A 26,792-nucleotide genomic window follows, 5' to 3' on the forward strand; every position below is an offset into this window, starting at 1 on the left:
CGCCTGTTAGGCATGTTTTGTGCCGTTGATCGTCCTCGTCATCATCATCGTCTTCCTCAATAAATAAAAAAAATCTGCATACTAGGGTGTCTGCGGTGAATCCAGTGGAGAGAAATCCCCCCACACCTAACTGCAAACTGGCATTCAGATCTGCCTCCATTTTGTTTGCAACGCCCCACCTTCCAACGATCCAATCAATTCCCGAAGGACGAAATCAAGTCCCGCCCTCTCATTTCAGATGCCGTTTCACTCGGATAGACGTCACAGTAGAGAAAAAAAGACAATCGCTACTTCCGTTTCATGCCGACTTTAAGTTATCTTTACCTGTAGGAGCTGCTAAAGGCAACACAGACTTGTTGCTGCTGTAGTTTTGTTACTCTGAATTTACTCTGCATCACTTAAAGCACAGCTCTGTTTTGACATCGGCTGGTCAGATAGTTTGTTACGTCCATTGCTACAGTTATCACCGTCAATCGCGGGTCAATTTGGTGGATTCACTCACGTAATTTTTTACACTCGCGTTTGTCATTCCTGAAACAGTATACGTGGACGGTCCTCTTAAACTTTTCTTCAAACTGTGAATGATGAGACACCGAGCAAAGGGCGCTTCCATTATGGCGCAACTGTCCAAGCTAACTCACGCAAAAACTCCTTATATAATCAATAACTAACTACACAATAAATACCTTATTTACATGCTTTCTTATTGTCTTGTTATAATAGGAAGATCTGTGAGCGTGTAGATCTAGGTAAACATGTGAAAACAAAAATTAGATCAGAGCAGATTCTGACTAACCTACAGTAAACCCCTCTGATTGGCCATTGCTTTCAACAGAGATGCCTGTGATTGGCTACAAAACTAAACGCTGCAAAACACGTTGTAAATAGAAACTTGGTTTTGTAATTCGAAACCAGAGCGCACGCACAAAAACACAGAGGAGCATTTGAAAGCGGGTACACGAATCACACAAATGACCCATTTTGAATTCAAAACGGCAAATTTCACCGAAAGGTGACAAGTTTGCATCCCTGGTACCGAAACTTGCCAAGCGGTGACGCTGGTGATGTGCGCGTCTTTCCCGGTACCATAATATGCTGCTGCTAAGTGCAACCCTAGCTAGCCTGTTTCCCAGTAACCCTATTAGTAATTGGACTATTACCAGTAATTCATCTTGCAAATAATTAAAGGTAAATAAGCTGTAATTAACAACGAAAACATTTGTTTGTCATTTAATTATCCTTAAGTCAGTCTTATCTCCATCATTTACCGCTGTCATGTTTCCTCTTTTCCTCCTCTTCTTGCTTGGTTCTGCTTCTGGCTGCCAGACAGATAAGTCCTCTTCATGTTTAAATTGAAGAGTTCAAATGCACGAGTAAGTGCTGTGCCAGACAGTTTGAAAACGGCAGCCGACGCATCACGAGGAAAAAGCAAGCTAGCACATCCTAGAGAGGGCCCCCTAGGGGGGATGCATATTTATTGCTCCATGTTATATTAATAATGACATTTCCAGTTGTTCAAATGGTCAGCTGTCGGGGGCTCCCTCAAAGTGCGGGGCCCCAGGCAATTGCCTGCCCTATTGCTATGCCTCTGCTTAAATCAAGAACAATATAACTCTCATTTACAAATGCAGGAGGGTTGAAAGACTTCGAGAGGGAGCTCAGGCCAAAACAACAAACGTAACCCATCTACCTGATAAAAATGGAAACTAACTAAGCTACCAAAAGAAAAGAAAAATACAACAAAATATACTAACTCCCTCACTAACATAAACAGGAGAAAACAAGTCCAAAAAGAAAATGGCACCTCACTCTAATAATCCTGTCACAAATTAGCAATACAAATTTATGTAAAGAACTTTAACTTACATTAACATTAACTTGCAAACTATTATTAACTTACAAACAGAAAACATGATTTCTTGTTGTAGAGGTGGCAGGAGGAGGATTAACACAATCTCACTAAAGAGAACCCAATCAACAAAGTATAGTTCATGAACAACAAATGAACCCTTCTAGGGGAGGAAGTGAAACCTCACAATACAGCCTCCACACACAATCACACTGTTCAGTGGGGAAAATGCTGCTTAAATTTCTACTGTTCCCTCTCATCCTCCAATCAGAGTTAACAGCCAATCATTGGTGACAGATGGAGGCCATTGCCTATTACTTGCAAGTAGAGCAAGTGAGAGAGAGAACAAGAGAACAAAAACAAATACGTTCTGGGACGTAACAAACAGGAACTTGTAAAACAGTCAAAAAAAAAAAAAGAGTAAGAAGTGATATTTGAGAAAAGACCATACTAAGACCATACTAATGTAATAACAGCATATCTGTAGCAGAACTAACGTTACCAGCGGTGACGTAATTCCCGATTCTTGTGAAATTGGCTTACTGACACCCGATCGCGTGTCTCATATCCATGTGCTTTGGACAGCCACGGAACACTGTGCATTGTATCAACAGTCGTGTCAGTTTAGGAAAAAATTGATAGCAGCAATATACAATATGAGGTTGCACAATGCTGTTATATAAACTGATCACATGCTGCATTCATCCAATCAATGACACTGACACTGCAACCCCCACCCCCCATAAAATATTGTGTGTGTGACAATGAAGACACTTCATGATTTATGATTGCCAAGTGATACTTTTATTGAAAGAGGTCATGCAGAAAAATTCAAGAACTTAACTCACTTCACATTTCAAATGTTGCTGTTAATCCATGGAATATATGGTGAAATCTTAATATACACATTAGGTTTCTCAAGTGAATTGCAGAGTAAGTTATATCCAAAAGATGTGACACCAATTGCAGTGTGTCCACAAACCAAAGGACCCCCAGAATCAAACTGTTAAGATAAAAGAGAAACAGTCAATGACATACATTGTATCAGTTGAAACTTGGTTCATAAATTAATGTAAGTGTGTGAATCATCTTTTGTACGTACAAGGCAGGATCCACCATGGCCATGTGTGCACATCATCTGTGAGACTGAGAACATCTCTCCCCACTTCTTGTAACATTCTCTGTTATTCGTTATATGCACGTTTGCCTCCATTAGACGATCGCTCTTTGGGCCTTCAGTCTCCAGTTGTCCCCAGCCCGCAACACTACAGAGAGTGTTTGCCGCAACATCTTCTCCATTCTTTGGTAATGAAATCCATTTAACATAGTTGTTTATGTTGACATTTTCCTGTAACTGTAATTCAAAAACACAACCATTATTAACAAACAGATTTAATTTAAGTATCTTTTATAAGACTGAACTGCAGTTGATTATACTGCCATTTGTGAAGTTGAGAACAACTAAATGTATCACAGGTTGTTACCTTCAAAAGCATGATGTCATTCCAAGAAAAATGAGAAATATAGCTTGGATGTGGGATGTAGGACTTCACTCCAATACGATCTGAATTCGTACTTTTCCTTAAGTCATGAGCACCAACCACAACTGTCAGAATCTCAGATCTGTTGAAAGAGAAATTCATGATGCTCAGTTTTATCATACAATTGCAGTTACTATGCCAGCCAAAATGATTGTAATGAGACAAAAACATCTCACCCGTTCCAGCAATGTGCAGCAGTCAACACAAACTCGTCAGAAATAAGGAATCCACCACAGACATGTATCTCATTCGATTGAATAGAAACCATGTAAGGTCTGGAGTGGGGTTTTGCTTCTGTGCCGTTCACTATACCCACATTCACATGAGCTGAGAGAGAGATACTGCTGTCAGTCAGCTTATCCAGCACATAACAATCGTAATGAATGTTGTTTTAAAATCAGTCTCACCAGTGAAGGTCAGGTGTGGCAGCAGAGAGGCCAGCAGGAGCAGAGAGATGATGGTCATCATGAAGACACTCAGTGAGCTCTGACTGACAAAACACTGTATAAATATAGTTTGAAGGTGGGCGGACACACTGGGTTTCCCATACAGATATTTTGTTTTTTCTTGTAAAATGAGCAACTCGGTGATGAAAAGATATTGTTCCTGTTAATACTTCCGGTCCTACCTTCAGAGAAAAGATGGTCTAGATGATAATTTACAGTACATAATACATCTGCATTGTAACCTACAAATGCACAGTCTTTCCTAAAAGGCCAAGATCTATTTTGATGCAGGATGTTCATTCTGATGAGGACAGATTTCTCTCTCCTACTCTTTATGTCATGGAGTCATGATGGCTAAAAGACATGGAGCGATAAGTAAACTTAATCAGCACATATTATTCAAGGTTATACTGTGGCTTTCTAAAATTCTTGACTTTTAGATATTTTCTAAATTTTATTTCAGTAATTTTAACGATCTCTGCAGCCTACCACAGCAAAAGAATCAGAAAGACCCGATCAAGCAAATAAATATGACAAACATGATTTAAAGGACAAATTACAATTTATTTCAATGAAATTAAAAAATCTTTCTCATGCTCTTTCCACAAAGCACACAAATGTACCCACAGACTCGTTCACAGAAACGTATCAGCGCTTCCCATGCTATTTCTACAAAAAAAATAGTTTCGCTATACTGAAAGATGGCATGACATTTCTCAGAATAGGACCAGATGTCATAGATAGATAGATGAGTAGTTGAGCTATCTGTCTATGGGATCTGGCCCTGAGCCCTGACTCTGATGTAATATTTGCATCAAAAGCAGTCTGAGGTGGGCTGTATGTTGAGAATTTTGAAGGGCAGAATAACGACCCAACCAATCATTAAAATACCACCAGAGAATTGCTGCATTTTTCTAGTTTTATTAGCTTTTTTTGTTGTGGAAAAGCATAGGCTTACAATCACACGAGGGGGTTGGGAGCGGGGAGGAAATGTGAGTTTAAACATTGTGCAAATGTTAGAATTCACATTAGTCGACTACATCTTTACATCTATGGCAAAACAGCGGTAGCCAACCCTGCTCCTGCATGGAGGGCTGCCATCCTGCAGAGTTTTGCTCCAACCTCCAACACACCAAATCCAGGTAAAATCTTCAGATTTGCTTGAAAACTACAGGCATGTGTGTTTAATTAGGATTGGAGCTGAACTCTGCAGGACAGTGGACCTGAGGCCAGAGCTGATCAGCCTTGAGGTGGAAGACGGGGACAGTTTAGTAGTGTGAAAATACAAGATATTTAGATGCCTCAATTTTAAGACACTTAGACATGTATGGAGTATATTTTGCATATTACTTTTTTCATCAAATGCAAGACAGAAATATTGATGATTTTGGCTTTTTTTATACCTCAATAGTTTATTCTGAGATACACTATCTATCTGTCTGTCTGTCTGTCTGTCTGCCTATTTGTGGAGCTATAGACATAGCATCAAAGTTTTAAAACTTTGATAAAAATCTTGCCCACCCAGCATATCTGCCAGCCCAATCTTCTGTAGCTGGCAAGAATCAGGCCTTCTCAGAAGTGAAGTGGTAACTGCCATTTTTGAAGTAGTTAAACGAATGGCTTCACTATTAGTAATCCTGTAAATGAATGGCTTCACTATTAGTAATGCTGTCAATCCACACAAATTCAGTTAATTCACACATTTAATCTCTCTCCCTCTCTCTCTCTCTCTCTCTCTCTCTCTCTCTCTCTCTCAATTAAATGAAATTAAATTCAAAATTGCTTTATTGGCATGACTGTAAATGATACAATATTGCCAAAGCTTAGAATACATGTACAAAAAAGATACAAAATTATAATATAATAACAATAATAATAATTAAATGAACATCATAGTAATAGATTGGAATATTATAACATCTTAGAAGTATTAAACTGTAACAAATTATAACGTGTGAACATTTGATACCACAGTCTTTAACTTACATAGAAACACTCATACATACTAAGGATCACTGTGGTGGACAGTAGGGTAACACACTGAGGTCAGACACAACACACATTCACCTGCTGTCTCTCTCTCTCACACACACACACACACATTCACCTGCTGTCTCTCTCTCACACACACTCTCAGACACACACACACACACATTCACCTGCTGTCTCTCAGGCTGTGGCACATCCACATGTATCTCGCAGCAAGTCTGTCTGTCCCTCTCCTAATACTATCTTTATGTGTTCTGTTTCACTAATGGCTGTAAAGTTCTTTATTAAGTTGGTGAATTTGTTGAAGTAGAGGTTTCTTATGGATATGTATTTATGACAGTGAAGGACGAAGTGCGTCTCTGTCTCGATCTCTCCTGTCTCACAGTGAGCACACACTCTTTGCTCTCTGGGTAACCACTTTAAAATACTGCTAAATAACTTCCCCAGATTACTGCTCACACACATGCCTCTGAAATTATTAGGCTACAATTTGTCTCCACTCTTATGAATAGGGGTAATGAGTCCTTGGCTCCAGATGTCAGGAAAGCAGCCTGAACTAAGTACAGTGTTGAATAATTTGAGCACAGCTGTCTGAAGCTCAGGTGTGCTGTGTTTCAGCATTTCACCTAGAATGCTGTCAGGACCACAAGATTTCTTACATTTTTGGCTTTTGAGTTTGTTTGTCAATTCTTTATATGTAATTGGGAAGTCAAGTGGATTTTGATTATTTTTAATTGTGTCTTCATAAGTTTGTAGATTTTGTCATTGAGTTGTATTGGTGGGATTTCTTTATATAAGTTTTCAAAATGTTTTGTCCAAATGTCCAAGATAATATCTTGTATTGGTAGGTCTTGTTGTTTTGTTGTGCTCAGATTATTCCACATATCCCAGAACTGATTATGGTTTATTGAATGTTCTATTTCTTGTAAACTTTTGGTCAGATGGTGCTGCTTTTTTGCTCTAATTGTGTCTTTGTATTGTTTTAGTTTTGCCTTTCTTTTTCAATTCACTTATATATGCTGCTTTTTGAAATATGTAATTGATTTCATTTGTAGCCAAATTAACACCATCTTTAGTTATTTCAAATTTTTTATTCATAAATATAGTGATTCTAAATATAGAATTCAGGGCTTGGATTAATTTTTCTGCACTGTCTGGAGTCCATTTGTATCTATGCTGGACCTGATACATTTTGCAGGTTTCCAGCTTGTTTTGTTCTGCTGTGTGATTTGTTTTCATATAAATGTTAGTTTGGTTATGGTCAGAAAGTGGAGTTTGCTGTTTGACAGTGAATGCACTGAAGGAGGACGGGTCCATGTCAGTGATGGCATGGTCAACTACACTAGCTCCAAGACCACGACTCATTCTCTGTCTCTCTCTCTCTCTCTCTCTCATATTTAACTGCATGTCAGTAGCTCTACCAACCATTATAGTTCTAAAATGATGTTTTGGAATTAGCAACAGTAGATTGAGGTGAGATGCATAAGAAACTAGTTCTAGTTCAGTTCTTCACCAAAGCATTTTAAGGCCCCAAAAATGCAAAAAAAAAAAAAAAAATCTGTGCTTTAAAAGCTCAGTTTTTTTTAATGCCAATTTTGACATATTTGTTTTTCTAATCAGTTTTGAAGATTTCACTTTTTGCCTAATCAAGTAGGCAAGATATGAACCATACTTGCTCATGTGAAATTACTTGGATACTGTACGTTTCCATCATCTAAAACTGTAATCATACTCTACAATATGTGGTTGTGAGGACACTTCGAATGGTTGATGCTTTCCATGTGATACTTTTATTGAAATAATATATTCAAGAAAAAAAACTTTTTTCCTTTTTTATTTTATTTTTTTCCCCCATGAAATCACTTAACATTTTTTTTTTTTATGATTATTTTGTGAATCCATTTGAGATATGCTGAAATCTTAGTATACACATTAGGATGCTCGGGTGAGTTACAGACATTAACATCACCAAAGGAAGTGACACCAACTGCAGTTTTTCCACAAACCAAAGGACCTCCAGAATCCCCCTGTTAAAAAACACAGATCAACACATGACTTAAAACATATATCAGTTTAAACTCAGTGAAACCTGTTCATAAATTAACAGCGTCTGTGAATTAAGTTTTGTACATACTTTGCAGGATCCACCACGGCCAAATACACACATCATCTTTGAGACTGAATACTTCTCACTTCCTTTCCATTTATTTTTACATTGTGTGTTTTTCATTATCACCACGTTTGCCTCCATTAGACGATCACTCGCTGAGCCTTTCGGCTGCAGTTTTCCCCAGCCAGCAACACTACAGACAATACCTGATTTGATGTCTTTTTTATTCTTCATTAATGATATCGGTTCAACATTTTGGCTTAGTTTGACCTTTTTCTCTAGCTGTAATAAAAAAAAAACAGATTTAATCACCCTCCATAAAATTAAACCATTGATTATTATATTGCCTTTGTTTACGCAGCTTAATTTTTTTTGTTTAAGTGCCTCCTTGAGAATATTTCCTTCTTTACCCTCAAAAGCATAATGTCATTCAGTTTCGAGTAACTGCAATATTCAGGATGCTTGTGGTAGGACTTCACTCTGATGCGGACAGACCCCTCATTCTTATTTTTTAGGTCATGTGCACCAACCACAGCTGTCAGTATCTCATTTCTGTTGAAAGAAAGCCTTAATGAACATTTTTCAGAGTTTTATGTGTTCTTTTTAAGAGCATATTAAGTATACTGATTTGATGACAACACTTTGTAAACCATATACTACTGTCAATTCATTTAAAAACTCAATCATAAATAATCAGTATCAGTAAGCAGTATTGCAGTTTAGACAAAACAAAAGTCGTACATCTTTTGACAATGTGCAGCAGTCAAGACAAACTGATCAGAAATGAGGAATCCACAGCAGTTATGATGTCCATTTATCTGAAGAGAAACCATGTAAGGTCTGGAGTGGGGTTTTGCTTCTGTGCCGTTCACTATACCCACATTCACATGAGCTGAGAGAGATACTGCTGTCAGTCAGCTTAATCAGCACATACCAATCAAATATTTTTTTAAAAATCAGAATAATATGCTGTTATATAATGAGTCTCACCAGTGAAGGTCAGGTGTGGCAGCAGAGAGGCCAGCAGGAGCAGAGAGATGATGGTCATCATGAAGACAATCAGTGAGCTCTTACTGACAAAATACTATATAAACAGAAGGGTGGGTGGAGACAGTGAGCTGCCCGTAAGAGGCCGGGTTTTTTATTTTATTTTTTCTTTCCAATTTGTGGTTTAAGTGACAATGATGAGTAAATATTGTTCTTGACCACAGATGGTTCGGTCTAGAAGTATTAAGCAGGTCGACATACATTTAGGTACTTGAATATTTACAATTCATTACCACAAATATATAAATGGAATATATGAATGGAAAAGCAACATTATAATACAGGTGGCATATTTTTATAAGCCTATACAGTATATAGTCCATTAAGAGGTCCAATATAGAAAGCTGGCGATGGTGACCTCTGCTGGTGAGTTGAGGGAATTGCAGAAATGACAAACTTGTTCTAAATAATCTTCAGTTATTCTACTTTGATAGATAATGAAATAATTTGGCATGCCATTTATACCCTTTGTAAACAGAACAAAAGACACTTAAGGTGTTTCAGAGGTGAGAAAGACACCAAGTTCCTCACTCCCCTTAACCCTTTCATGTTTGGTATTGTTCTAAAGGTCTCTGTGCGATTGGTAAAATGGTCTAAATTTCACAGTAGTCACTTGTATTAAGAGAAATATTGTAAACTTTTGTAGAATTGTGTTCTGCTGAAGAGGGGGGGTTGGGGTGTTCCTCTTTAGGGGTCTGTGAGAATGTTTATCTATCTCCAGCCAGGTGTGACCTTGGATCACAGAATGGTCTAGATCAGTGTTTCCCAACCGGGGTGTGCCGTCTGTCGAGAGCAGGGGTGCCGTGTAAAAAAATAATTTTTTTATATTTTTAAATTGCTAAAATGTTCATAAAAGCAGCTATTATGTAATATCCATTTCTGGTGTCGCCAATAATTAGAGATGCACTGAAATTCCGGCTGCCGAAAATTCACTTTCACGTGGTGTGACGCTCTGCGTATTATCCCGCTCTATGCGTGTGTGTGCTCCGCTCAGTCGCTCACGGCCCATGTGAGTGCTCCACTCATATACCGTTCATGCTCATCGGAACAGCAAAGTCCACTCAAAAATCAAGCTGACAGGAAACATCTATGTAGTACAGTATTGTTTCTGTCTGCAATAAAACAGGCCGCCAAAAACAACACTAGATCCCATTGACTTACATAGCATTTATATATATATATATATATATATTCTTCAAAATATCTTCTTTTGCATTCAACATCTCCCAGATAGCACAAGTATGTCCAGGGCCAGATTTATGCATATAGACATGTTCCTATGTTTGCACGCCAGGAGGCAATTACAATAAGAAGATGAAATGAACGTCACTGATGCTTTGCCATAAGCAGGAACTGCAGAAGCAACTATGGATGAGATACTCCTGTTTAGTTGTTGGTGGCAGCTTGATCAGAGCGAGCACATTGTTGGAAATCCCTCTGCATCTTCAGCAGGTTTCGCAGGGTCATGAGCGTTTCTCCCCTCAACCTGTGATCTTCACTTGAGCGGGGCAGCGAAGACCAGATCAGCCTTCGCCTGCAGAACAGCAATCTCTCATTAACCACAACTACCTTGAGCTAGTCTCTGCTGCCACTGCTGTCTACCTGGTGGCCTTCCTCAGTTGTTTAGGTTTGCAATACTGGAAGCACAATACCTTAAACCCCCCAAGCAACTGGCTGTTGTCAATTTCCTTGAGCCAAATGGTCAATTGAGCTATGGTATCCTTGAGATTGGTGCTGTCTTTCAGAGTGTAGTCATAGCACTTTCCCAGGTATCGAATTCCTTGTTCTTCAATAGTTGGAATCTCAGTCCTTTGAATACGAAGGGCTTTCCTTTCAGGATACATGGGCTTCTAGATTTCCCTGGTTTAAATTGCATCTGTGACCAGGTGGCCATCTTCTCAAGTGAACTTAGAATCCACTAAGAATCCATGGAGGTGGTAACATCGCTGTTTTTGAAGCAGTTATACTTAGATTCCTACTGAAACAACATGATTTCGCCTGCGAAAATTCAACAAACAATGGTAAATGTGAGCACACTAAAAATAATTCAGAAACTACATTTAAGATTATGAATTTTGAAGATACAGTAAATGCACGATATAAGTATAGTAACTTGAGTTCTTGACACTCCTAAGTCAACTTTTTGTGACCTGGGCCATCTGCCCAGGAAGGAAGGAGAGGGGCTTAAGGGTGAGTGAAAGGACAGTTGTTTCTTCTAGATCTTCCCGTCAGATTAGAAAGTTTATTGTTTTGTTGCATGGCAGCTGTTTTTGAGAGTTCCTGATGTTTTGGATTCATGAGGAAATAATTTCATAAGGAAATAATTTCACTCCTTTCAAAAACAAACAAACAAACAAAAAAACAGGTTTAATCATCTTCCATAAGATTAAACCTAGGGCTGCACGATAAATCGCATGCGATATTTAACCGTTGTTCTCTGACGAGCTGCGCCAAAAATCGCACAAATATGAACGTGGATTTGCGCAGCTCGTCAGAGAACAACGGTTCTGTGTAGTTAATGCTGCTCAATGTGAAAGCCCGCACGTGATGGAGATTTACCGCTGATTACAGAACCGGCTTTCTGACAAGATGCGCGTTAAATATCGCATGCGATTTATCGTGCAGCCCTAATTAAACCATTACTACATTGCCTCTGTTTATTCAGCTTAATATATAATATTTAATTATATGTGTATGTGTATATATATACAGTATATATATAAATTGTGCTGCCTTGAATATATTTCCAACTTTACCCTCAAAAGCATAATGTCATTCAGTCTCGTATCACTGCTATAGTCAGGATGCTTGTGGTAGGACTTCATTCTGATGCGGACAGACCCCTCAGACATATTTTTCAGGTCATGTGCACCAACCACAGCTGTCAGTATCTCATTTCTGTTGAAAGAAAGTCTTAGAAGTATAATGAAATTTTTTTCACAGTTTATGTATTATTTTAGAATGGCACATTTGTAATCCATATGTACTACTGTAATTTCTTCTAAAAACTCCATTAATAATCAGTCAATATTGCAAGTTCAGACTACACAAAATTCTTACTCTTCTCGGCAATGTGCAGCAGTCAAGACAAACTCTTTAGAAATGAGGAATCCACCACAGACATGTTATTTTTCCTCCTGAAGAGAAACCATGTAAGGTCTGGAGTGGGGTTCTGCTTCCTGGCCGTTCACTATACCCACATTCACATGAGCTGAGAGAGAGAGAGTGCCAAGACTGCTATAAGTCAGCTTATTCAGTACATACCAAATAAATATTCTTAAAAATCAGCATAATATGCTGTTATATAATGAGTCTCACCAGTGAAGGTCAGGTGTGGCAGCAGAGAGGCCAGCAGGAGCAGAGCGATGATGGTCATCATGAAGACAATCACAAAATTATGAGTAAATATTGTTCTTGTTAATCCTTGTGGTCTCATTTTCAGGCCACGGATGGCTTGGTTTAGTTCTAGAAAAATTAAGCAGGTCAATGTACATTTTGGTACTTCCTGTTTATCAAATGTTTATCACACGTCACTCCCGGATAATCGAAAATGGCCAAAGAGGCGGGAAATGGTTGCTGAAACCACGCCCACTTAGCTCGCCGCTGGTGACAGCAGCGGCAATCCACCTGCCACTCAAGTGGCCACGTCCTTAATTATGCAGAACTTTAAGGCTTAATATAATTTAAACGGATGAGTTATAAAAAAAATTCACCCCCCTCACAGTTGTCATGAAGGGCAAAATTAGCTATATAGACCAAAACGTCTCGGGCATTTTAACATGGGGAGTCTATGGGACCTGACGCCCTTTTGGAGCCAGCCTCTAGCGGCCAGTCGATGAATTGCAGTTTTAGTCACTTCCGTGTTGGTTTCACGAGAGAGAGCGGGAGGTTGCCGCTTGGTTTGAACATTTCACTTTAGTTTTCATGCTGATAATCATGAACTATCATTATCAAGAATTTATTTGGCTTTTGTATTATTATGGCAGAAGTAATTTTGGTTACTTGAATTCTGCTCAGTAGCCTACTACTATTTCAGATGGTTGCAATAATAAGGACCACTTACACATATTGATGCTTCACACATGATTCGTTTATTGAACATTCAAACAAATACTTCATCCTTTTTCATTGCAAAAATCACTTATCATTTGCAATTATGGAGCGGATCCATGGAAGATATGCTGAAATCTTTGCATAAACTTCAGGTCGTACACGACTATTGCAGACTTTTGGGTCACCAAAGGAAGTGATACCGACTGCAGTGTCTCCACAAACCAAAGGACCTCCTGAATCCCCCTGTGAAGAAACACAGATCAATGACTGAAGTGATACTTCTCACTACTGATGGTCTCTATTTGATATTGTTTTTACATACACTACAGCTTCCTCCATGGCCGTAGACACACATCATCTGTGAGGCTGAGTAGTTGTCTTTCCATTTATTTTTGCATTCTGTGTTATTCATGATCTTCACATCTACTTCCATGAGACGTTTGCTCTTTTTCCCTTGTAAACTCAGTTTTCCCCAGCCGGCAACACTGCAGACAGAATCAGCTTCGATGTCTCCCTCTTGTGCTGGTATGGAAATCCTCTTGACAATCTTGTTTTGTTCGACTTCTTTCTCTAACTGTAATACAATAACATTATCATCATTAAAAGACACGCCGAATCATATTTCATCTCACAATTAATTGTTTTAATAACAGTCATTTGAACTACTGTTACCCTCAAAAGCATAATGTCATTCAGCAAAGTGCGAATGTTAAAGTCCGGATGCATGTGGTAGGACTTCACTTTAATGCGGACGGACCCTTTATCGTTTTCTAAGTCATGTGCACCAACCACAGCTGTTAGTCCCTTCTTACTGTGTAAGAAAATCTTGTTAGTATAATGAACAGTACCATCAATATAGAAGTTTTTTTTTTTTTTATTATGAAATTGTGATTTTAACTCATTATTGCAGTTCATACTAAATTTCAGTCTTACTTGCAATGTGCAGCAGTCAAGACAAACTCATCAGAAATGAGGAATCCACCACAGACATGTTTAAAGTACTTCTGAAGAGAAACCATGTAAGGTCTGGAGTGGGGTTCTGCTTCTTTGCCGTTCACTATACCCACATTCACATGAGCTGAGAGAGAGATAGAACTATTAGTCAGCATATTCAGTACATACCAGTTAGTTTAATGCGCTGTTATATAATGAGTCTCACCAGTGAAGGTCAGGTGTGGCAGCAGAGAGGCCAGCAGGAGCAGAGAGATGATGGTCATCATGAAGACGATCAATAAGCTCTCACTGGCAAAACACTGTATAAATATAAGAATGGGTGGAGACATTAAGCTGCCCGTAAGTCTTTTTTTCTCAGCTTGTGGTGTCAGTAACACTGATAGTAAGAAGATATTATTTGTGTTACTTCTTGTCATCTGCATCAACTATTATATGAAACCACAATATACAAGATGTAAGATATGCATGCATGGATGTTGCTCTGGATGTCAGAATATGGAAATGGCCTTTTGTATTTATTTGTCTTGTGGCTATATTGAAACGGTGTGTATTTTGACATTTAAAAATAGGCCCCAATTTTTCTTTGTGTGACAAGTGGACAAGTGGAAATTAAGAATGCTGTGATCAACATTATGCTGTTTACTGAGCTTAACATGTACTGAACCCCAAATATTCCTTTAAATAAAGATCATACTTATAAATATTTTGTGTAAAGTTCTGATGATCTGTGAAGTTCTACAGAATGTAAATACACAGTTATTTATTTTTTTACTCAGTAGGCCTACATTTTTATTTGCGTTACAATTGTCTCTTAATTGATGATGGTTTGTATTGCAAAAGCAGAGCAGTTTTTATATTCAAGATGGATGTGGTAGATCATTACAGTCAAACAACTGGAACCATAGATGAGCTGATGAGCACAACTGCCCTCTGAACAGGGGTGAGAGTCATGAAAATCTTAAGAAAGAATTTAAGAAGGAACTAAGAAGTTCATCAGAATGCTGCTAAATGCAGTTAAGAAGTTGTCAAATTTCTTAAGTACATGCTGAAGAAAAACTTCAAAGGCCATCTTTGAAATGATCAGAATAAGCACACACACTATTTTCATCGCGGCTGGCATGATGAGAAGTAAAGTTAAAAATTAATTTCAAAATACATTTTCTTAACTCTTATTGTCCATTGACTACCATAAGTAATGCATTCGTGGGTTTATCTCCCCTAAAAGTGTAAACATTGAGCCTCCCAGGCGCCATCAAAGCATAGAGCTGTCTGCTCAGATCCCCAGTTGCGGTAAGTGGCATTGCATCTTATACACAGGCACGTCTGGTGGCCGGTGGATTGTGGCATATACCGCTGAAAATTGCAGTATGCAATATGCAGTATGTTGTGGCACCTTCAGTGGTGACTGACACGTGTCGCTGTCTGCCAAAGCATAATGTACAATCCCAATTCCAGCAAATTTGGGACGTTTTGTGAAATGCCATAAAATCAAGAATGTAATTTGTTCATTCTCTTTAACCTTTATTTAATTGACTAAAGTACTAAGAAAAAATTTCCAATGTTTTCACTGGCTAACTTAATTTTATTTTGTAAATATAAACAAATTTAGATTTGATGGTGGCAACACACTCCAAAAAAATTGGGACAGAGGCATGTTTAAAGGCCGGGACACACCAAGCCGACGGTCGGCCGATGGCGTGCGACGGTCGGGCTAGTTTGTTTGGTGTGTTCCACTGGTTGACTCTCGTCGGGCTTGCGTCGGCGGCAGCTGCCCGATTCAACATGTTGAATCGGCGTCAGGACCATCGGCGAGAGTGAGAACTCTGATTGGATGTTCAGTTTAACGAACGAGTCAGTGCCCGAGAATTAAAGCGAAAGTGATGAAAACAAGCACGTAAATGAAGGCGGTACAGACAGAAGGCTGTTTAAATGTTACGTGATCTTTCCCAATCATTCTAATACGCGAATGTTTTCATAACAACATGAGCCGCTTAAAATGATTAAAGTTATCAACGTTACTGAGATTCAAAATGGTAAGCAAGCACTGCTTTGTTTGCGTTTCGTATATCTGCGTTTATCTCGTATATCTTTGTTTCGGTTTCTCCTTTCGAATGATGAATATATACTAGCTGCTGATATAGTCAGTTAATTCCTCTCACGCATGCGCAGAACGCACGTGTTAGTTTGCCGTCGGCTGTAGTCTGTGCGGTGTGTTCAAGCACAGCTTTTTGGTCCGACGCTGCCGACGTGAGGCGACAACACCGTCAGCTTTCGTCGCCGCTAGTTCTTTGAAGTCGGCTTGGTGTGTCCTGGCCTTAACACTGTCACATTTAATTACACCGTTTAATCTTTTGAGAATTGAGGTTTCTAATTGTTAAAGTTTTGCAAGCAATTTTTTTGTTCAATCTCGCTTGATACAAGACTTCAGATGCTCAGCAGTCTGTGATCGTCGTTGTCTGATTCTTCTTTTCATGACTGGTCATACATTTTCAATAGGAGACAAATCTCGACTGCAGGCAGTGTCTACAAAACCACGCTCTGCTGTAGAATAAGACCTGGCATTGTCTTGATCTAATAACCATGGACTTCCCATGAAAGATGTTATCTTGATGGCAGTATATGTCTCTGTACAATTCCAATATATGCCTCCATGTCAGTGGTACCTTCGCACATATGCCAGTCACCCATGCCGTTTGCTCTGCTGCAAACATCTGCTTTTGCATCTGTTGCTGATAAAAGTCTGGATGCTCCCTTTAATCTTTTGGACTGAGAACTCGACATCCATTTTTTCCAGAAACAAGTTGAAATGTGGACACATCTGAGCACTATTTTTGACTATCTGAGATGAGCTCAGGCCCAGAGAACCCCGCGGCATCACTGCATAGAACTGATGTATAGCTTTCTCCTAGAGTAACAGAGATTCAAGTTGCATTTATTGATGCAGTGGCAGACTGTGTTAAGTGACAGCGGTTTTCCGAAGTACTCCTGAGCCCATGTGGCTATATTTAACACCGTAGCATGACGGTTACTTATGCAATGCCATTTGAGGGCTCAAAGGTCATGCACATTCACCTGAGGTTTCCTACCTTGCCTTACACAGACTGAGATTTCTCTGATTCCCTGAATCTTTTCACAATATTATGTAATGGTAGTTGGTGAACGACAAATTCTTTGCGATTTTGCATTGAGAAATGTGATTTTTGATTTGTTTGACACTTCTCTCATGAAGTTTGACAAAGTGGTGAGCGTGATCCAGCTTTGCTTGCAAAGACTGAGATGTTCCTTTTATACCCAAACATGATACCCTGACATATTACCAATTCACCTGCTAACTGTGAACTGTTTTACAGACTGTTTCACAGAGAGGAAACTGACAACTAATCTCTAATGGCAAGTTTAGAAAATGGCAAACGTTGATTGTTAGACCTATTTTTGTTATTTTTATTTTATTATATTATTTTATTTTTCACCAGTCTGAAAAAAAAAACTAGACCAACAGTTTTTAGGATATTTCCCCCTCATTCAAGTAGATATGAACCGTACATGCATGACTAGAAATTAAAGAGCATCACCAAGAAGGCAACCAAGTGAACTAATGTGAAATGACTTTTAACATGTGCCCTCCATGTAAAATTTTAATTATATATGGATGTGACAATGAGGACACTTCAACTCACTGATGCTTGCCATGCCATACTTTTACTGAAAGATTTATGGAAGAATTTGAGAAAACATTTCTTCCTCATTTCTTTTTCATGAAGTCTCTTAACATTTCTAATGTTTTGGTGGATCCATGGAAGATATATGCTGAAATCTTAGTATACACATTAGGATTCTCAGGTGAATTGCAGCGATAAGTGTGACAAAATGATACGACACCAACTGCAGTGTCTCCACAAACCAAAGGACCCCCAGAATCTCCCTGTAAAAAAAGAAAAACACAGATCAACACATGACTGAAGTGCCATATATCAGTTAAAACCAGTTTATGAATTAAAAACGATTATCATATGTACGTACATTGCAGAATCCACCATAGGCGTATGTGCACATCATCTGTGAGACTGAGTAGTCGATCTCTGGCCACCTCTTGTAACATGCTCTGCTATTCATTATATACACGTTTGCCTCCATTAGACGATCGCTTAATGGGCCATCAGTCCACAGTCTTCCCCAGCCCGCAACACTACAGAGAGTGTTTGCCTCAACATCTTCTCCATTCTTTGGTAATGAAATCCATTTAACGTAGTTGTTTAGTTTGACCGTTTCCTCTAGCTGTAATTCAAAAACACAACTATTATTAATAAGGAGATTTAATAATCTTTTATAAGACTGAACAGCAGTTGATTATACTGCTATTTTTTTAGGTTAGTACAGAAGCCCTGAAGGCCAAGGTTTGTTTTATTATTATTTTGAAGTACCTCTTAAAAAAAGAGTCCGTTTTCTACGTTATTGATTTGTTCTCCTGAGTATAACAAAAATGTTCTAATCATTTTTTATGTTGTTGTTGCTATAAACTAATAATTGTTGCTAAAATATATTGTAGGAAATAGACTCAAGTAGGCAATCTTAATTCAAATAATAAATAAATAAAATAATAAATTAAATTCTCATAGTGTGAGTCAGGTTTATTGCTAATGTTTCTGATCAGATGTTATTTTTAACAGCTAAATGTATTACAGGTTGTTACCCTCAAAAGCATGATATCATTCCAAATAGGACGTTTGTAGTTTGAATGCGGGATGTAGTTCTTCACTCTGATGCGGTTCACAGTCTTACTTTTGTTTAAGTCATGAGCACCAACAACAACCGTCAGAATCGCATATCTGTTGAAAGAGTGTATTGGAAAATTGATTTATTGAGTCATGAGACTCATTTATGAAAATTATACACTGTATGGTTGCACCGCAGTCCTTTGGTCAGTCAAACATGGCTATAACTCAACATTGTTGAGTATAAAACACGTCGAGTTGTGGTATTTTTTTAAACCGTAATCAAGGTCGTGTTGACACTACATGCTACCTTTTTTCATGTGTTAAACTTCTAGCATATTCAAGTCAAACGTTTAAATGCTTAGTTCCTTCTATCAGGTCTTCCTAAAAGTCTTTAGCAGTAAAGTGAGCATTTCTGCAGTACAATGCACTTTTACCCTATGTCTTGTGAGCAGGAAATATACTATCTCCTGAATCAACGTGGTGAAAACATCTTCTTGTCTGCAGGAAATCAGAATCCTTGAAAAATTTTATAAAAAACATAAAATAGGCCTTCATATTTGCAGTCTTCACAGGCTGGGTAAAGAAATAACCACTCACAGGTGATTGACATATGACACATTTATTGAATAAATTTGGATAAATTCAAGTCAAAATCAAGTTAAAAAAAAAAAAAAGAGTCAATAATCATTTTCAATAAACGTATGTATCCATGGCAGATATGCCGAAGTTCCTAAAAATAATGAAATAATGTTCCTGTGGTAGTGGTAGTAGAGCATTGGTTAGTGGTAGTAGAGCATTGCGTTAGCAGTGCAAAAGGTCGTGGTTTCAATTCTCAGGGAACACACATACTGGTAAAAAATGTATAGCCTGAAATAATGCACTGTAAGTCGCTTTGGATAAAAGTGTCTGCTAAATGCATAAATTAAATTAATATAAACTTCAGGTAGCTCAGGTGAATTACAGAGATGAGAGTCACCAAAAGATTTGACACCAACAGCAATTTTCCCACAAACCAAGGACCTCCTGAATCCCCCTGTTAACAATGTAAACACAAAAACTAAGCTCACTGTTTGGGGCCGTATATCAATCAATATGACAGATGATCTTTTGTACTTAGGGTGCATTTTCCTACATTGCCATATGTACACATCATCTGTGAAACTGAATAGTCATCTTCTCCCCATTTATTTTCACATTTTGTGTTATTCGTGATCTTCACGTGTGTTTCCATGAGATGACTGCTAAGGGAACCATTAGTATCAAGCCTTCCCCAGCCTGCAGAATGCACTTCAATCTCCTCTTCTTTCATTGGTATGGATATCCAGTTGACTTTCTCGTTTTGTGTGACTTTCTTCTCTAGCTGTAGTACAAAATATAACAGAAATATGTAATATTACTGAACAGCAGTTTTGCAAATTATTTATTTGATCAGAACATACATGCAACCTATTTTTAGGTAATTTCCCTTCATTTGAGATTTAAGTATGTCTGTCTGGTTTGTTTTCTGGTCCAGCCTGAATAAATTTGTGCACGATTAGATAGCCTGCTACGCTGAAAAGTACAAAATGTATGGACGGTATCAGAATCAGAATCAGAATGAGCTTTATTGCCAGGTATGTTTACACATACGAGGAATTTGTTTTCGTGACAGAAGCTTCCACAGTGTAACAGAATGACAGTGACAGAACAAAAAAACACAGATAATAAAAAATAAAAATAAAAAATAGAACAAGTAAAATAAGGAATAAAAAATATACAAATCGACAATTGTATGTACAGGTATAGAACAATAGACAGTTGCATGTACAGGTGTATTATGTGCAAATTGAAATGTAGACTGAGTATGTGTGTTAGATAAATAAGTGTATGAGTGAATAAATAGTGTGTGTTCCACAGTTATTGTCAAGTGTTCATGAGAGGCCTGAGGGATAGCAGAGTAGAACTGTTTCAGCAGCTCCTGTGAATGCAAATATGCAAATAAAAGCATTTACGTTTGCAAAGCTTTAGAAATGCAAACATCTGTATAAATCCTTTATATTCTATATATATATTTATACAATTTACTATTATATAGATATTTTTGAGACCTTAACCCCATCTGTAGACTACGCTAACCACTTCTCAACAACAACAAAAAAAAAATAGGAAGATAAATGTTCAATGACAGCAACTATGACATGGCTCTCTGTAATACTTGATTCTGATTGGCCGATCTTCGCGCTTCTTAGAGTCTTCACATTTACGTTCTTTTGTAACGCAACTGGTGCCATCTTGTGTCATTACCTCAATGGATTTTTGTTCTTAATTACTGTAATACTGTAACAGTGTTTGTCTTGTTGCTAGGATAATTGTTCTGTAGGTTGTTATTTGTTTTCCTTAGCAGAAGATTTATTATGATTCACAATTTGTAGATGTGTAAAAAGATAATAGTTGGCCAGTTTATTTTGTGACTGTACATTATAGCCATACATCATATCTTGCTTACAAATAATATAGCCCAGATATTTATTATTAATTATTTTTAAAGATATATGTTACATATGATTTTGAACTAAAATTAAGTAGTAATTAGTAACAGATTGTTACCCTCAGTAAAGTTTGGATGCTGGTGGTAGGACTTCACTCCAAACCGGACAGAACCCTCAGTCTTATTTTTCAGGTCATGTGCTCCAACCACCACTGTCAGAGTCTCTGAACTGGTCAAATCAAATAGATTGTATTAACATTCAGTTTTGTCTTTTAGACTATAGAATGTCAAATGCCGTGATGGACATTTCAAAACAATGCACTCTACTTCTCTCGACAATGTGCAGCGGTCAACACAAACTCATCAGAAATGAGGAATCCACCACAGACATGTAGCCAGTTCTTCTGAAGACAAACCATGTAAGGTCTAGAGTGGGGTTTCGCTTCCCTGCCGTTCACTATACCCACATGAGCTGAGAAAGCGAGAGAGTGCTGTTAATGATATTATTCAGCAGACTAATCAATTCAGTCTCACCAGTGAAGGTCAGGTGTGGCAGCAGAGAGGCCAGCAGGAGCAGAGAGATGATGGTCATCATGAAGACACTCAGTGAGCTCTTACTGACAAAACACTTATGAATAAAAGTGGGGTGGAGACACTGAGCTTCTGGTAACTATTTCTCAAACCAGCTTCTAGGGCATCACAATGCCACATCTAATGATCTAGGACAACTTCAAGTGAGCTGGAGACAAACAAAATGAACACTGAATGACTACAAGGCTTATTTTCACAATAGATTTAAATACTATAAAAATACTTACTAAATATATTTACTACTACTCTGTCCAGTATTTCTAATTCAGTTAGATCAAGTTCTTACTGAAAATGTAGAGTTGTTTTATAGTGCATGCATGCAACCAAATAACCTGCACAATTATTCAGCTGATTCTAAATACCTTTTTTCTCATTTTGATTATGTTAAAAGTTAGTTTGCTCTGAGAAATGTCAGCATAGCCAGGGTGGATGTGGTTGGACAGTAACAGTCATGCAACTAGACCTGCAGCTGAGCTCATAATCTCCAGCCACAACTCTCTGCCCAGGGGGTAAAAACAGTAAATGGGGAAAACTTGCTTCTTACATAAAATATTCTCACCTGTGATGAAAGCAAGAGTGGTTTTAAATTAACTGAAGAGAATTAACATACCTTAATGATTGTATTAAAAACATGTCTGGCAAAAAATCTACATCAGAATGCCAAACTAACACGTGTGGTAAACATGAGCGGCGTATGATGTCTGCAGGAAACAGCTTTTTTATCAGAACCTTTTATCAGAATATACTAAAATGAGTACACGATAAAATGAGTTCAGCAAGAAATACTCAGAATGATCTTAGTGATGTGTAAAACAGCAACTTTCCCACCAATTGCAATGATCACTTAAATGTGTTTTGTTCATATTTCCTACAAACACTTATTCAATTCATGACTTTTTGCACTCAATGAGTTTATAGTGTATACAGACCAAAATGATTCAAATGTTTGTGGCTGGTAATGTCTGTATTTGATCAAGTAAAAAAAAAAAGTGATATTGTGAAATATTATTACTATTTCAAATAACTGTTTTGTATTTTAATAAATGTAATTTATTCCAGTGATGCAAAGCTGAATTTTCAGCATCATTACTCCAGTCTTCAGTGTCACATGATCCTTCAGAAATCATTCTAATATGCTGATTTGCTGCTCAAGAAACATTTCTTATTATTATCAGTATTGAAAATCAATGTGATACTTAATATTTTTGTGGAAACTGATACATTTTTTAAGGAAAAGAACAGCAAGTTAAAAGAAGAGTGTCTCTTACTCCAAACCTTTGAACAGTGGTGTATATTTTCTTTAATTAGAAAAGAAAAAATCTTTCATAGTCATCAGGCATGTACTTTTGCCTTTATTTTCAGTAGCATTCTGTAAATGTTTATAATGGCTGTCTTCAAATACCAAATCAACTGTCTGCAGTTTCATATCTGGTTTAAAATACCATTTCTGATTAAATAAAACCTCTAGACAGTATATCAATGCACATTATGTTTATTGAAATAAGATTGTGGGGGAAAGTCAACGAAAAAAAAAAAATCACCCCATTTAATCTGCAAGAGTTAATTGACATTTCCAATTATGCTTTTTATCCACTGAAGATATGCTGAAATCTTAGTATACACTTCAGGTAGCTCAGGTGAATTACAGAGATCAGGGTCACCAAAAGATGTGACACCGACTGCAGTGTCTCCACAAACCAAAGGACCCCCTGAATCTCCCTGTTAAGAAACACAGATCAACACTTCATTCACAGTCATGCTGTCATCATTTTTAACTTCACTGAAACCAATTCACACATTAAGATTTGGATCAAATGTTGTTTTTTATACCTCACAGCTTCCTCCATCTCCATATACACACATCATCAGTGAAGCTGAAAAGTCTTCCTTCGTCCATTTGCTTTCACATTTATTGTTATTCATGACCGTCACATTTGTCTCCATGAGGCGATCACTTTCATTGCCATTAGTTTCTAAACGTCCCCAGCCTGCGACACTGCAAACAGAACCTGCTTCGATATCGCCTTCTTTCGTTGGTATGGATATCCACTTGATATTGTCGTTTAGTTGTGCATTTTTTTCTAACTGTAAACCAAAAAAAAAAATGGCAGCATCACTATCAAAAAGATTTGATCATCTTCCATAATAATATAGATTGGCTGTTATTCTGCATGAAAGTTTACTAAAGTCAACTAAAAGAAGTGCAGTTTGTTACCTTCAAAAGCAGGATGTCATTATGAAAGGATTTGTCGGAATAGTCCGGATGCTGATGGTACGATTCCACTTTGATTCGGACTAAATTCCCGCTCTTTTTTTGTAGCTCATGTGCACCTAGCACAACCGTCAGAACTGGAGAACTGTTAAAAAGAAAAGTTTTATTTAGCAGTAACTTATTTTACAGTTCAGAATATGGTTGTACAGTAGTCATTTTCATGGAATTTAAATATTATTTATGAATATTTATATAATTAGCTGGCTTAATAATAATATTAAATTATTAATATTATAATAATATGTGTGTTGTATTGAGGGATAGTAAATAATGACATATTTAGTATTTATTTATTTTAAATTATTTAATTAATTGAATCAATTAGTAGTATATTGTATAATATTATATGAATTATAATACTGTCACGATGACACACACACGAGGAACGAGGAGACGCTGGAGAATACTTTACACAAGACTTTATTCGTAGGAAGGAACCATTATGTATTTCTTAATTTTAAACAATTTAATTATTTAAATTAATAATATTATCTAAAATAGAATTACTAACTTATAATAATATCATTATAATAATATAAGTACTGTATTATGTAATAATATATATAATAATGTATTTGGTGTTTGTCCTATTAAGACTTTATTTCAGTAGTCCGCTTTAGACATTCTACTATCTATAAGTAAGTTTGCAACTACATGTCAACTAACTCTCGTTAGAGTATTAGTAGATTTCTAGGTTAGTGTTAGGGGTAGCAGAACAAGTTAACATACTTGCAAAGTTACTTATTGTCAGAATGTCTGTTATCAAACTAAAGTGTTAGCAGATATTAAGCAGACAGTCTACTAATACTCTAATGACTGGTAGTTGCAGAGTTACTTATAGTTAGTAGATAAAATAAAGTGTTACCTTATATGATCTAAATTATATAATTAGCTACGTTACTACTTGTCTTACTTGTTTCGGCAATGTGCAGCAGTCATGACAAATCTCTCAGAGACGAGGAATCCACCACAGAAATGCTGCTCCTTAAATTGAACAGACACCATGTAAGGTCTGGAGTGGGGTTTTGCTTCCCTGCCGTTCACTATACCCACATTCGCACGAGCTGAGAATGAGAGAAAGATAGTGTTAGTTATTGTAGTTCCTCCTCACTGTCTTATATGTGCTATAAAACTTGGGTTATTAGGATTTGGTTTGATCAGTCTCACCAGTGAAGGTCAGGTGTGGCAGCAGAGAGGCCAGCAGGAGCAGAGAGATGATGGTCATCATGAAGACACTCAGTGAATCAATGAGCTCTCGCTCGCTATATATTCGATTTAAATATAATATAAAGGAGGGTGGAGAAACTGAGCTTCCCGTAACTTGTTACTTTCAGTTTGTGGTAAAAGTAGCTCAGATAGTAATATTTGATAATACTTGTGGCTTGACGAGGCTTCAGTCGAAGGCATCAATCATCAAACCACAAAGATTTGTGCCATTTGATTAATTTGAAGCTATTAACTTGCAGGCAGTGCACAGAGCCTTGAGCACAAAGAAGCAGTATTTACATCTAGCCGTGTTTTTCTCTTACCGCATGAGATGAAAAGAAAGACTGTAAGCTAATCATAACATTTACTTAATCATTAACATTAACTTAAGTGATGCTAAATTAGTCTTTGGGCTGTTTTCAGCATCACTACATCTCCCTCATTCAAATGGACAGTTTGAACTAACTGAAACTCAACTGTACATGTTTGTTTATATATATATATATATATATATATATATATATTATATATATACAGTCAACACCGCTAGAGGGTGCACTGAACATGCTTCACAAAACTCTGTCTTTTACAACAGAGGTCTTCAATCATGCTCCTGAGGACCCACCATCCTACAGAATTTAGCTCCAACCCTAATCAAACACACCTGAACTAGCTAGTCAAGCTCTTCAGGATCTCTTGAAAATACACATGCAGGTGAGCTGAAGCAGGTTGGAAATTTGCAGGACATTGGGTCCCCAGGAGCAGGGTTGAAGACCTCTGTTTTACAAAATGATGAGTGGTTGAGAGACTTATTATCTTTATATCAATCTTTATTCAAAGTATGTGAAAGTGTTTGCGCGTGCAATTATAAACATAGGTTACATGACCCTGACAAGTGAGTCTAATTTTATTTTGCATATTCAGTCTAATGCATTTCCTATATACTTACATAGATAGGTTTCTGCTTAAAGTTTCAGATAGGTTTCTGCTTAAAGTTTCAGATAAGTTTCAGATTAAAGTCCCTAAGGATGCATGTGGTAAAAGTTCACAGATTCATTATAGATAGATGTGCCATTTAGCTGATGAGCTCCAACCACAAGTGTCAGAAGCTGTAAAAGGAAGCTGCATGGTGTCGCATTTAACACTTAATATGAGGCATTTTAGCATGATAGGTGTTATGTTTGTGGTCTTTGTAGAAGTAGAGCAGGGCTCATCAGTCTTTTGACATGAAGTACTATAATTGTGTATTTTCTTATTAACTACTTTGCTTTATCAATCAATACACAATCAATACACACAATCAATATAACACTGAAAGCCATTTGACTTTAGAATATTTGGGGCAAAAGGTTAAACATTTGAAAACAGTTTTGATTAAGCTCTACACATATTTTTTCATTATCAAGTCAATTATCAAAAGTTTTTTTTTTTTTTGATCCATGGAGGAAATGCTGAAATCTTAGTATGCACATTAGGACAGTGGTTCTCAATTCCAGTCCTCGTGTACCACCGCTCTGCATATTTTGCATGTCTCTCTTATTTAACACACCTG

The 26,792-nt window shown here is 37.4% G+C and overlaps 3 protein-coding genes and 2 pseudogenes across 3 annotated transcripts; all 5 read right to left on the bottom strand.

Moving 5' to 3' along the window:
• Positions 1-2,645: 2,645 nt before the first annotated feature.
• On the bottom strand, positions 2,646-3,856 carry LOC107719597 (mast cell protease 3-like). Its single transcript, XM_016527069.1, has 5 exons — positions 3,798-3,856; positions 3,567-3,717; positions 3,334-3,472; positions 2,952-3,203; positions 2,646-2,852 (listed from the first exon to the last, which is right to left on the bottom strand). The coding sequence occupies exons 1-5, from the start codon at positions 3,853-3,855 to the stop codon at positions 2,706-2,708; spliced, it is 747 nt and encodes a 248-aa protein (XP_016382555.1). The 5' UTR covers position 3,856; the 3' UTR covers positions 2,646-2,705.
• A 3,858-nt stretch (positions 3,857-7,714) lies between these two features.
• LOC107719598 (granzyme B(G,H)-like) lies at positions 7,715-12,358 on the bottom strand (annotated as a pseudogene).
• A 702-nt stretch (positions 12,359-13,060) lies between these two features.
• On the bottom strand, positions 13,061-14,265 carry LOC107719596 (granzyme-like protein 1). Its single transcript, XM_016527068.1, has 5 exons — positions 14,195-14,265; positions 13,969-14,113; positions 13,708-13,846; positions 13,358-13,609; positions 13,061-13,278 (listed from the first exon to the last, which is right to left on the bottom strand). Exons 1-5 carry the CDS (start codon positions 14,253-14,255, stop codon positions 13,120-13,122), a joined length of 756 nt encoding a protein of 251 aa, XP_016382554.1. The 5' UTR covers positions 14,256-14,265; the 3' UTR covers positions 13,061-13,119.
• Positions 14,266-17,657: 3,392 nt separating this feature from the next.
• On the bottom strand, positions 17,658-21,807 carry LOC107719645 (duodenase-1-like; annotated as a pseudogene).
• Positions 21,808-23,275: 1,468 nt separating this feature from the next.
• On the bottom strand, positions 23,276-25,276 carry LOC107719594 (duodenase-1-like). Its single transcript, XM_016527066.1, has 5 exons — positions 25,202-25,276; positions 24,948-25,098; positions 23,978-24,119; positions 23,593-23,847; positions 23,276-23,481 (listed from the first exon to the last, which is right to left on the bottom strand). The coding sequence occupies exons 1-5, from the start codon at positions 25,260-25,262 to the stop codon at positions 23,323-23,325; spliced, it is 768 nt and encodes a 255-aa protein (XP_016382552.1). The 5' UTR covers positions 25,263-25,276; the 3' UTR covers positions 23,276-23,322.
• Between the last annotated feature and the right edge of the window lie 1,516 nt (positions 25,277-26,792).

The sequence above is a fragment of the Sinocyclocheilus rhinocerous genome, unplaced genomic scaffold, assembly GCF_001515625.1.
Source record: "Sinocyclocheilus rhinocerous isolate Xijiao unplaced genomic scaffold, SAMN03320098_v1.1 scaffold1294, whole genome shotgun sequence".
Classification (NCBI taxonomy): Eukaryota; Metazoa; Chordata; class Actinopteri; order Cypriniformes; family Cyprinidae; genus Sinocyclocheilus; species Sinocyclocheilus rhinocerous.